The sequence below is a fragment of the Lotus japonicus genome, chromosome 5 (assembly GCF_012489685.1).
Source record: "Lotus japonicus ecotype B-129 chromosome 5, LjGifu_v1.2".
Taxonomy (NCBI): Eukaryota; Viridiplantae; Streptophyta; class Magnoliopsida; order Fabales; family Fabaceae; genus Lotus; species Lotus japonicus.
In genome coordinates this window covers 47,720,898-47,734,474 of record NC_080045.1, presented here as the reverse complement: position 1 = coordinate 47,734,474, position 13,577 = coordinate 47,720,898, and the positions used below count along the sequence as shown (strand labels likewise).

At 37.1% G+C, this 13,577-nt stretch overlaps 1 protein-coding gene across 1 annotated transcript; it reads left to right on the top strand.

The window, feature by feature from the left end:
- The first annotated feature begins 833 nt into the window (after window positions 1–833).
- Window positions 834–2,342, top strand: LOC130718690 (cell number regulator 7-like). Its single transcript, XM_057569315.1, has 4 exons — window positions 834–963; window positions 1,060–1,131; window positions 1,258–1,467; window positions 2,052–2,342. Exons 1-4 carry the CDS (start codon window positions 894–896, stop codon window positions 2,105–2,107), a joined length of 408 nt encoding a protein of 135 aa, XP_057425298.1. The 5' UTR covers window positions 834–893; the 3' UTR covers window positions 2,108–2,342.
- The last annotated feature ends 11,235 nt before the right edge of the window (window positions 2,343–13,577 follow it).

Below are 13,577 nucleotides of genomic sequence, written 5' to 3'. Positions count from 1 at the left end.
AAGCAAAGATAAATAGCCCATTAGCCAACAAATATACATATATATATATATATATATATATATATATCTTATATGTTAAATTCAAACTTCAATTCTTGATTTTCATAAATTTTATTGTACTCTTTCTTCAAAATTCTTCCATTAAATTAAATATAATAAAATATTGATAAACCATCATTAAAATTATTATTTTTAATCAAATAGGTGTATTTTTAACTTTTTTATTATCATTAAAGTCATTTTCTATCAATCAAAACATTTTTTAAATATGTTTTTCATTAGCTTTCTATACTTTTTATAATACTAAAAAAAAGAGTACTCTCTCTTATATATTTTTCATGCACAAGACACTCTTAAATCATCAAAGAACAATTAATGTGAGAGTTGTATTGATGAGTGATTATAAAATACTCTCTAACTAACCAAAGGCATGACCTAAGTCGTGATAGTGACCAGAGCCGATCATATCCAAACTTTTATCCATATACAAAGTTGTCCATCAAAGAGAAAGAACAAAGGATATAACAAAAAATAGGACCGAATGAATGAAATCCACTATTCATCAGACGGCCAAAAGAAGAAAATAATTAGTTTGATAAATTCATGAATCATTAGACGGCAAGATATACTTTTAAGGAAGCAAGATAAAAAAGTAAGGTATGAATTCCAATTGGCATTCCGATGTAGAAGAGTTCAACACTATAACCCTTTCAAGTGTTTTGTAATTTTATGGGTCAAACTCAAACCATTCAAACTATATTTCCTAATAATCGATGTTTCCAATGGAAATTGTTGTGGAGTGAGTGATTATATAAACAACACAAATTAAAGGAGCTCAAATCATCATCACTTATATCAAACATTTTGTTAAGCATTTTCTTTGCACCTGGAAAATGATCTTCGGTCGTTCCCCTCCCAAATGGTCAGCTCAATTCTGTGGTTGTGGAGAAGACCTCAAAACATGTAAGATAGTACTACAAATACAATTTACCAATTTTCTTATACTGTTAAAATTTTCAATATTAATCCAATGAATGATCTGTAATCAATTGAATGCAGGTATCATAACTTGTTGTCTACCGTGTGTCACCTTTGGCCAAATTGCAGAAGTTGTAGATGAAGGGCGTAGTTGTAAGTATATATATGAAATCATGCAATTAAAGAAGAAATAAAACATGTTACTATATATGATGTTTTATTATTTTGTTGTCTTTGATCTGTGATCTAATATATATCTTCCTTGATACATATATATAGCTTGCGTTGCGCAAGGTTGTGTCTATGGGTTACTCATGTGCATCACCTGTCACTGGCTCTACTCGTGCCTTTACAGAGAGAAACTGAGGAAAAAATTTGGGTTACCTGCTGAACCTTGTTGTGATTGCTGTGTTCATTTCTGCTGCGATGCATGTGCCTTATGCCAAGAACATGCTGAGCTTAAAGCAAGAGGCCTTGACCCTTCCAAAGGTATATATTATATGGCTTTTTTTTACGGTAAATTAAGAAAAACATGGTTCACAAATTAAAAATGACGTTTCAACAAATTAGTTTTACTACATAAAAATCATATTGTAAACACTCTCATATAGTTCACATAATCACATTAATTAGTTAAAATTTAAGTAATGTCTACTAAAAATATATATCTCATTTTCAATTTAACGGCACACATGAATTTTGACCAATTAGAAAGAGTTGAAAAAATTGTTCAGGAAAGAAAGAGTATTTATAACACTTTTCTTTAAATAACATATTCTGAATAATAGTTGCAAAAATATGGTTCATCATTAATTAATTTTTAACATGGTATGTCATATTATATTATATGGGAATTTTTTATATTTCAAAGTAAAAAAAAACCCGGAAGAGTGAATATATATTTCTTTTGACTCATGTCAAGGTTCAGTTACAAATGAATTTGAAAAATCAACTGGTTTTTTTTCTTCTAAAAAAACAAATTTTTTTTTTTGGTCGATAAAAAACAAATCTAATGGTATATTCTTGGTCGAAAAACAAAGCTAATGAATGGTATTTGGCAAAAATATACGCAGGTTGGATTGGGCCACCAAATGCTCCACCGCGAATGCCTCCCTCCATGTTTCGATAATCTATCCATCTACTGGTTACCAAAACAAAAACCATCCATCATACTCCTCCAATTCAGCAATAATGAATTTCTGTAATCTTATTAATTGTCTCTTTTTCTACTTTGCAACTATTAGAGCTAGCTACCATGTGGTAGCACAAATGGCAGAGTAAGGTGCATCATGGTTGTTTCATAATAAACTTTAAATTGATCAATAGCTAATTTTTAGCTATCGCTAAGCTATGGTTTTAATCTCTATCTAATTTTCAACTAATAGATATCAATTAGTATTTCTAGCACCCTTGTGCTAGCTTAATACATATTTCCTTATAAAAAAAAAAGATATTTTTTTTACTACAAAGTCTAACTTAACTCGTCATCTAAATTAGCATTTGCATAATTTTACAATTTGTATACATGGATTTTGTTTACAAGTCGTATCAAGAAGGACCGGTGCCCAACAACTCATCTATTGCTAGCTTCTTATTACTTATTTTTCATTACCTAGACTCATTATTCTAAGAAAGACGATCATCTTCGTTTACACATATATAATTCCAACACTTTCATGTAATCAAATTAAAACAATCGGGCAGCAACAAATATGTAGTTAAGAAATCCCAATCGAAAATCTCTTTAAATTCAATTAGGAAACCTGATCTAACAAAAATAATCAAAAGGGCGAAAGCCATATCATTATCTCGAGTCTATATATCATCGTCGGTTTTTCTCATCTAGTTCCCTTGTCTTTGTAAGATTTGTTTTTGACAAACACCTCAAAAATAGAATCAACCAAGCCTAATGAACCGAACCATTAGTTGCTAGGTTATGATTTGAAATACTTTTTAAAACAAAACCATAAAGACCAAATTTGATTTGTTTTTATCAGGGTTGTTAGAACCGGACCGGACTAGCCGGTCTGATCGTTCTGACCGGGAACCGGAACCTTGGCCGGTTCAGTCCTCTCTCATAATCGGAGGGACTAAAAACCGGTCAAAAACCGTTAAACCGGTCAAAAAAATCGGTAAACCGATCAAAACCGGTGGTTCAACTGTTTAAACAGTTCAGAATTTTTTACCTGAAATGAAAACATGTACAGTGTGCCACGCGCATGGAAAAGGAAAAAAATTAATGCTCAGTAATTCTCACTGTCTCACACCCCAAGTCCCAACATTACCTTTTTGACTTTTTCCATAACTTCCTATTCCTTGTAGCACCTACTGAACGTATCATCTCACCATTTTCACTTTTTTTTCAAGCGGTTGTCTAAATGACCCATGATGAATTTTGGGTTAAATCACCCATTGCTTAGTTGTTCCAGTTATATTGTGACATGTGTCAATTTATTATCCACATCAGTTTTAATTTTTTATTTTGGTAATATATATTTAATTAATTAATTTTATTGCAGAATAACCCCTAATAATTTAGTTAATAGCTTAGTACTCCTTCTTTTTTAAAAAATATATATACCCAATCCCCTTTCACCTTCATCCATGATCCATCGCCGACAACAACAGGGACGCAGATCGACGTGGTGCAGTGGTGGATCTCCGACATGCCGCTTCTCCAATCAGTATGTCGAAGTCAATTGTGCCATTGTTGAGTGAGAGATGTAGTGGATAATTTCATTTTGATAGTTTTTTTTATCTAACACATGGCAACGGCCCCAATTGAATTGTAGAAGAAAAACTAGATCCAAATCAAAGTTAATTACCAGAAGGATTTCCGATTGATCAATCGGGTCTTGATCAATTTGCATCCTTTCTTCTATTTGTTATCCAATGTCCATATTTCTGAATCGATGATTGTTTATTACTTGCGCAGTGTCAAATATATTTTCATCTGTGAACTTTTCCCTCGAAAGGATTTCTAATTTGGTGAATTGGGTTTTGTTCAATTTTGCTCCTTTCTGTTTGGAATTGGCGTTTCTCTTTAATTACCAGAATTACTTCTTTAATTTTACTGTTGTTTGGAATTGTTTGGATCATGTGGATGAACGTGAAAGGAGATTGGGTATATATATATTTTTTAAAAAAGAGAGTACTAAGCTATTAATTAAATTAGTAGGGATTATTCTGCAATTAAATTAATTAATTAAATATATATTACGCAAATAAAAAAATTAGAATTGATGTGGATAATAAATTGACACATGTTACAATATAACTGGAACTACTAAGCAATGGGTGATTTAACCCAAAATTTATAATGAGTCATTTAGACAACCCCTTTTTTCAACCTTTTTCTTTTAGACTTTTACACTTCTCACCATTTTATCTTTCTTATGTTTTCTCATTTCCAACTTTTTGTATTTTGCACTCACTTATTACTCTACTCAGTGGATATAGAATGGTGTAATAGAATACCAATCATTTTATTTCTTAATTTATACTAGTGTTCTTTTACCCGCGCGTTGCACGGAGAATATGTCTATTGTATTTGATACGTAAGTTAATACCTTGATTATTAAAAATTAAACAAAGGATGAAATAAAAGAGTCAGAAATGCTAAGCAAAGTGGACATAAAGACTTATCTTCTAAGCCTGATTGAGATCAACAGTAACTCGTTTCACATTCTTCGTGAATATAAAGACAATATCACAAATCACAAATATAAGGAATTACCAACATATTAATCTTAAAAAAAATGAATGTGATAGTAGCACAAATAATAATTGTGAAAGATAAATCATAAAGTATGACATTATTGTGTTTATTCCAAGTCATCCAAGTTTGAGTCAATATTGACGCTGAAAGTAATTTTCTGTCTGCATATTAGATATAATCAGTAGCTCATTTTATTCAAGCTTGATATCATCTTCTAAAATAAGCTTGATATTATCTTTGACATATTATTGATTATTTTTTGAACTGGACATATTATTTATTCTCTTTATCTTAATTGGCTAGAGAGATAATTAATGTTTTTTTCCTTAAAAAAAATAATTATTGTGTTTTTCTTTCCTATTTCGTTTTTATTTTGTATATATTTCGAAATTTATATAACTTTGTGCTTTTTATATTGTTATAAAAATTATATAGAATATTAATTTTAAGATTTTAATTTTTTTTCGAATTAAAATGTGAATTACATCAAATATATACAATAAATATTTTTTTCGGGAAAATCAAAATAAAAAAATATTGATGCTGTAAATTTTTTAAAAAATCAATATCTATTTGATTTAGAAAATTTAAAAAATTAAAAATTAAAAAAAAAACTAATAATGATGTTGTTAACTAAAAAAATCAATATTTATTTGATCATCATACACCTTTTAAAACCAATCAAATATTAAATAGATTGTAAAAAATTTATATAGCTATCTAACAAATTGACACGTAGGATTCAAGTTCCTAATTTTATGGCTGGTCTGTGTTCCGCATTTGTCAACAAAGGGTCCTTTATGAAGCTAGTTTGATACTTCTTGCGCCATGTTTTTGTTCAGATTGATGCTTCGGAGTGGTAAATGTTGTTTTTTCCCTCTGCCTTTTTGGAACTTTGGTGTTAACAACAGATCTGATGATTCTTCCAGCTCTGTTCGTGAGGTGTTGCAAGTGGAGTTATGGGCGAAGGCACGGTGCAACCGGTGCGGAGATGTTCTTTGTCATAGATCGTTTTGGGGCGTTATGGTTCTTGTTTTGGGCGCTATGTGTAACACCCCCTTTTTCCCATTGTTTTATTTAAAAACGTTTATCAGAGTTTAAAAACATATCAAGGGAGTATTACACTTCTTCACGAAAACTCATTAAAATTAACACTGATTGTGTTTGAAAATTTATAAGTTCATATGCTTTTCAAAGAATGAATTATTCCTGCCAATGAAATTTCTAAACCAGTCAGATAATCCTAAGATGCATAAAATCACTTATTTAAATAGGTTTATCTTCCATGATATTCCAATAAAATTCATCATACCCAGAACTGAATTTCATAAGCACTTCGGCCGTCAACAGTACGACATCGCCATCATTTAGAAAATTATTCAACAACTTCCATAAGAAGAGATTATAAAATCCTCTCAACATAAATGTAAAAGTAACGTAACATATCTAACCAGTGTTACATTACAGAGCAAGACACTTATTTTATAATAATAATAATAATAACGTAAGCTAAGACTCTCCGAAGCTACTCCTCATGAGCCACATCTCTACCTCCTGTACCTGAGCGATGTCGCATAGAACATCATTCCAACAGAAGGGTAAGAACTTACATTGTATAAAATATAACATAACAAAGAGCAAGTAAACAATTCAGATCCTGCTTTATAAACTCTTCACCTTTACTTTAAAATCTGAGTGATTATAATATTTTCTCTCAAGACAGTTTCACAATTCTTATTAATGTTTCGAAAAATTATAAGCTTAAAGAAGAATAATAATTCGACTTTACCACAACAGCAAAACAATTCACCAACAAATCACCAAACACATAAAACCACTGAAAACGTGAAACTTAGTGTGTGAGACTCTAATGTATGCATGTGGTACCAATTGTTAACCTTAGCGGTATCACCGCGTCCACTCCAGACAGTTAACCACCAATGAAGTCCACTCCAGACTTCCAGAACCACGCCAGTTCTGGGACAAACCTCAGTTTTCCGATGAAAACCGACACGTTGCCTCTTGACTAAATGAAGTGTATTTCGTGCAAAAACTCATAAATTAAAACATGCAATTTGAGACCACTCCAGCCCCAAATATATAACATATTTTCTCACCAAATTCCATAACGGAAATCACACCAAAATTGCACAAAATAACACTTCAATACAATTATCAAATCATTCACTATTCCACTGACAAAATAGCAACACAAAATCATCAAATGTCTCATATCAATTACTAGAATCAGTTTCAGAATCAATCTCAGAAATAAGCAGAAACATAGCAAACTTGCATATAATCCTGGTACTAAATGAGCAGTCCAAAAATTATGAAAATTTTACCAAACATAGCCTTATACGTTAGCTTTCATATAAAATTGGTTTCACCCAATTTGGAATTCTGTAGAGAGAGTTATGGTCTCTACAGCACAGGCTGTTAGGGTTTCTGCGAGCAGAAACAGAGTGAACTTGCAGATAATTATGGTATTGAACCAGCAATCTAAAAATTATGATAATATTACCCAATATAGCCCTATGAGTTAGCTTTCATACAAAATTGGTTTCACTCAATTCGGAATTCTGTAGAGAGAGTTATGCTCTCTATAACACAGGCTGCTAGGGTGTCTGCGGGCAGAAACAGAATAAACTTGCAAATAATTCTGGTATTGAACCAGCAATCGAAAAATTATGAAAATATTACCCAACATAGCCCTATGAGTTAGCTTTCATACAAAATTGGTTTCACTCAATTTGGAATTCTGTAGAGAGAGTTATGCTCTCTACAACACAGACTGTTAGGGTATCTGCGGGCAAAACATAATAGAACCCAATTTTCCCCGGAACCTCAATTTCGCTCAAAATCAATTTTTCTCACCACATGTTAACACTCAACACAGTCTCTCAGTTCTGAATTTTCAAAAAAGATGAGGGTTCCTTCATGTTAAACTCAACCTCTGTTATTCTACAATTATACAAGATAAATTCAAACCCTTACCTCTTGAAGATCAAATTCTAGGTTTTTTCTTCTCTTTTCTCCCCTTCTCTCTTTCACGCTTCTTTTCTTCTCCTCTGCTAACTTCTCCAATTCTCAAATTCTGATTTCTCTCTTTCTAATTCACTCATATCCCTTAAATAGTCATACTAATGGGCCCCACTCTCAATTACTCACACAAAAACCTAACAAACTTATTTATCTAAATCTTATTCTATATCACATGAGATTTAAATTATAATCACATAATTCATCAAATTACCATATAGCATAATAATAATAATTAAGATAAAATAATAAATAACCTAATAACGAAAAGTGGGGTGTTACACTATGGTTCTGGGTTGCCGGAGTGCTGCTCAAGGTCAACAGTGAAGGTGGTGAAATTTTGGGTCGGCGTGTGCTGTTTAGGGTCGTTTTCGGGTGTTGTTCCCTTTAGGTTTTTTTGCCTTTGCTTTCCGGTTGATGTCGTGTAATGTTTCGCGTCCCCTCCAATAGCGAGCTCTGTTTTTGTTAGGTTATGTGGTTTTTTTTACCACATCTAGGTCCCCGACATTTTCTCTTTCTCATTGGTCGATTAGTGCTTGATCCGGGTTTGGACCTGTTTAATGTGATTTTTCGGTGTTCTTGGGGAACATTGGAGGGGTTTATGCTCACTTTGTTGAGTTTTGTTTGTACAATCAACCATTCTATTTAATAAAACTTATGCTTTAAATTTTTTTTTGACACGTGTAATTTTTCTCCTTTGCTCATGATCTTCTCTGTTGGGTGGAAAGAATCCAACCGTACATACTCGCCACTATTGTCACATAAATCATACTCTTTAACTTTCTAGGTGCCCCCACAAGTAAAAATGCCCTCATATGGGCCAATCCCACAGCAAGCATTAATTCCTTCCTTAAAACCTTCAACGAAAATCAAAATTGAATTGGTCACATACATTGTGATTAAAATACAGTGGCAGTAGGGAAATTGAGAGTAATGATTCATGGAGATCCGCACACTAAAGACACCTAGCAGACATCCCGAGTGAAAAATGAGATTTCAGTTGAGTGTCTAAACTATTTGGTTGTCTTGGTATGGTTGGGAAATGAGTGGTTAGCAAATTGCAATACATACCATAATTTGCAGGGTTGTTTATTCTATCTTGAAGCCAATCATAGAAATTAGAATGACAGTACTTAAACCCTTTAAGTATGTGGTCAAGGCTTGTGAGAATACTGCTCAAAGTATTATTGTGTGCTAGAGCAAGTCCAGAAGCTGCTTCAAAACAACCACTATTGCCAGCTTCCTGGTTCAGTGCTCTAAGAGCTGGCAAGCATCCAAAGGAGACAAACTTAGAAAACCTAAATTTCTACCCCTTTCTTATATAGAATCTGCACAAATAAAATTAACAACTTGTTACATTCTTGTATTACTAAAAAAGCTAACTTGGAATTTATTTAGTTAGTTTAATTTTGCAGGTGGTTAGACTTACTTGGATTGCTTGTGTCAAGTTGTTCTGGGAATGAACATTGAGGATAGGGATAGTACCTAGAGAGCGGAAAATTGTGCTAGAGAGAATGAGAATGAGAGAGAGAATGCTGAATTTCATGTGTTATTTTGTCCAATGAGCAAAAGTCCTCTACAATTGGTAACTACCTCCTATTTATAGAGTTTGGGCACTACCTATTGGGCCGATTGGGCCTTCGTGGCTGAGGCCCAACTTAAGGCCAGGCCCTCGCCTCGGGGCGGGCTACACACTGGGCGTTTCCCCTCTAGGGGCTCGCCCAGTCCACTAGTCCACAAGACACCGAGCTCGAAGTATGAGAGCTAAGTGTGTCTTTTAAATGCCTTTACATGTATCCTATAGTACACTGGGATCTAAGCTGCCAACATGGCTTGAGAAAAAATAAGTAAACTACGTCGCCAACATGGCGTAAGCAAAAGGAAACAAGCATTTTTGGTCTTGGCGAACAACCCAAACCGGCAAGTCCACAAGTCCACAAGCGGCGAGAACGATCGCTCCGTACTAGCGATTGGTTGGAGTAGGTGAGCGATCGTTCGCCGGCGAGAAAGGTGGCAGGCATTGATCATGTACTGATCACCCAAGTGTTGGCTGGCAATGTTCCTGGCGAGTGACTAAACTTTAATGCTGGTATTACTTGTCAGGCGATGGCGTTTGGTTTCTATGGTGGCGAGGCCTTTCGCGCTTCCTCTTATTTCAAAAACCTTTCAAATCCCTAATTGCTCCACGTGACGCGTCAGTTACATCTGTTTTCCTCTTTCTCCGGAACCGTCACTTCACTTTTCATAACTGTCCCATCGTGCGCTGTAACCCCCATCACACGCGTTCCACTTCCCCAAAAACCATCATGACTTCCAATCTTCCACACGCGTCCAACACGCGTCACCTTTCCAACTTCTCCCCCTTGCCTATAAAAACCCTTTTTCCCTACAATCATCCCTTTCCGAGACCGCTTTTTACCTCCCTTATTGCCTACCAAGCTCCTTCTTCCAACTTCCGCTCCGGTGCGTTGAGATCTTGTGCGCCGCTGTTGGCACCGCCCCATCTCCTACCAGCTTCTTTTACCTCTACGATGTTGACCCCAAGTCCATCAAAAATAAAGGGTGAATTTCTTTAAAGGCCCGGGCTGGCCGTAAATGCTTGAATCCTCATAAAAGTAACGCCAAGTCCTCTTTTGCCCGAAGATACTTCCGCGTGGCGGTTCACCCCGCCTATCCAGAGGCCTTCACCCTTAGGGACGGGACTGCCCTTTTTCCCTTTTACTGGACGGAGAAGCCTAATGGGATTACCGATCCTTCAGAAGAATCTTTGTCTGCCAACGACAAAGCCCTTTTGAATCTCCTCGCCCCACTTCCTTTTCTTGACTGCTCAACAGTCCTTGAGGGTGCTCGCCTCTCAAGGACACCCAAATATCTAGGTCACTTATAGTTCACTTTTATCATTTCTATTTTCTTTCCTATCCCTTATGTTGCTACTGACCCCCCTTTTTTCTTATTTATTGTTGCAGAAGATATGAATTTCACCAACGCCGAGCTCATGAAAGCTCGTGAGAGGAGAATGACCCGTTTTTCTCCAAAGTTCAACAACGAGGGCGATGGGAAAAAGCGGGGCGGTGCTGAGAACCAAGCTGAGGGCGCCCAAGCCCCCAAAAGGAGGAAATTGGTCAAAGTTTCCTCTGTCGCCGGCTCCTCCAACCCCGACGCTCAGCCCACTACTGCCGCTGCGTCTAAAGGCAAAAAAGTTGCTAAAGCCTCCACCGCCACGGCCACCGAGTCCACCACCATCCCAGCTTCCAGTTCCGCTACCGCGGGCGCGGCCACCACAGCCGCCGCCAAGTCCACTACTGTAGGCGCCACAGCCGCCTCCGCCGATGCCACAGCAACCTCTGTTGACCAGTCACCAGCCGCTGACACAACCACCAACATTTCTCAACCCTCAGCTGTTGAGAAACTTGTCGCCGTCAATGCCACAAAAGCTGCCGCGTCCTCCGATGCTCCTGCTGGGGAGAAAGAAAAAGAAAATGAAACCCCCAGGTCTCCCCCTCGCCAAGACGCACCTCCTAGCCCGCCCCCAACAGATGATGGGTGCTCCGCGTCTTCCCCGCCTCGCCGCGAAGAGAGACCTTCTCCTGATGCCGCCGCTACCTTTGAAGCGACCCAGATCGAACAAGCTCCTGGTAATGAGGGCGGCTCCTCCAGCTACTACAACATGCTTCCCAACGCCATTGAACCTTCAGAGTTCTTGCTTACCGGCCTCAACCGTGACGCCATAGAGAAAGAAGTTTTGAGCCGGAGTACTAATGAAACCAAGGAGGAAACCCTTGCTTGTCTTCTACGCGCTGGGTGTATTTTTGCCCATGCGTTTGACAATTTCAACGCCGCCGCTGCTGAAACTGAACCGTTGAGGACTGAGAACACCAAACACCAGGAGGACGCCGCCGCTTGGAAGAAACGCTTCGAAAAACTGCTAGACCAAGCGGGCAAAGAAAAAGTCCAGGCCGACAAGTTGATTGGCACGGCGGGAATTAAAATCGGTGAACTGGAGGATCAACTGGCGCTGATGAAGGAAGAAGCGGATGATCTCGATGCAAGTCTCCAAGCTTGCAAAAAGGAAAAAGACCAAGCTGAGAAGGACTTGACCGCCAGGGGCGAGGCGCTGGTTGCTAAGGAGTCAGAGCTCGAAGCATTGCGCGCTGAGCTGGAGTCAGTGAAAAAGGCGCTGGCGGAGCAAGAGAAAAAGTCCGCTGAGTCCTTGGCTTCGGCGAAGTCTGACATGGAGGCGGTGATGCGAGCCACGTCCGAAGAGATCAAGAAGGCGGACGAAGCTCATGGGGAAGCCCTCGCCACGAAAGATGCCGAGATTACTTCCCATCTTGCGAAGATCAAAGGGCTAGAGGACGAGCTGGCGATGGAGGAGGTGGTGATGGAGGAGGAGAAGGCGGCTGTACTCCCGCTGTTCGTATCGGAGAATCCAGGACAACTCGATGAGGCCGCCGAGGCGGCGAAATTCGTTGTCGCACTGGTGAATGATGCTGCTTCCTGCGTCGAGTCTCCATCTAAACCAGGAATGACGCAAACTCGATCGAAAAACGAACGCCGGTCACAGAATCAGAATCGGAAAACTCGAGAATTGCCTAATCGTAATCAGAGATAGCTTCTTGCACAATCAATCCACGTGAATGGGAATAGAAAGTTTATAGTCCCCACAGACGGCGCCAAATGTTCTGGGAATGAACATTGAGGATAGGGATAGTACCTAGAGAGCGGAAAATTGAGCTAGAGAGAATGAGAATGAGAGAGAGAATGCTGAATTTCATGTGTTATTTTGTCCAATGAGCAAAAGTCCTCTACAATTGGTAACTACCTCCTATTTATAGAGTTTGGGCACTACCTATTGGGCCGATTGGGCCTCCGTGGCTGAGGCCTAACTTAAGGCCAGGCCCTCGCCTCGGGGCGGGCTACACACTGGGCGTTGCCCCTTTAGGGGCTCGCCCAGTCCACAAGTGTCCATGTGACAGAACTTAATGGCACAACGACGACTTGAAAATACCCTGTTTATTGTTCGGTAGTGTAGATAAAGACTTTTCCTATTAGATCATTAAGTTATTATCACAATCATTCCTCAAATATTTAACAATTAATCTCTAACAATCCACCTCCTTCTCTTTTCCAAGTAAAAAACTACTTGCGTGCATCATGTAACAAAACAAAGATACATCCCAATCAAAAGAGAAATTTAAACTTAAAAGCAAATTCAAGGCAAGTTACTCCAACCCATGAATAAATTTTGTTGCAATGTAGTTGCAACCAATTATCAATTATAATTGAGCATAACCACCCTGTAGAAAAGATAAAAAATGAAAGAAACCGAATAACAAAATTAATAAGCCATAGATAAATAGGCAACGTGCTCCATCCATTCTCAAACAGCCAAGCCAAATTCTATCCCACCACTCCACCACGCACCGGCGATAAGCACGCCAATGGGTTCATCGAATCATCTCTCTTCGCTTTAAGCCATGGCCAAGAGCGATATAAAAAATATTTTTTCGGGAAAATCAAAATAAAAAATATTGATGCTGTAAATTTTTTAAAAAATCAATATCTATTTGATTTAAAAATAAAAAAAATAAAACTAATAATGATGTTGTTAACTAAAAAAAATCAATATTTATTTGCTCATCATACACCTTTTAAAATCAATCAAATATTAAATAGATTGTAAAAAAATTATAGAAATCGGTTACCTTTAAGATAAATCTTTTAAAATTTTAATATTTTATGAAAACGTTTCTCAGGTTTACCTTTAAAAAATCGGTTTCAAGATTTATTATGGAAATAAATTTTAGGTAAAGAAAAAGTTTATTTTTAGAGTATTAAT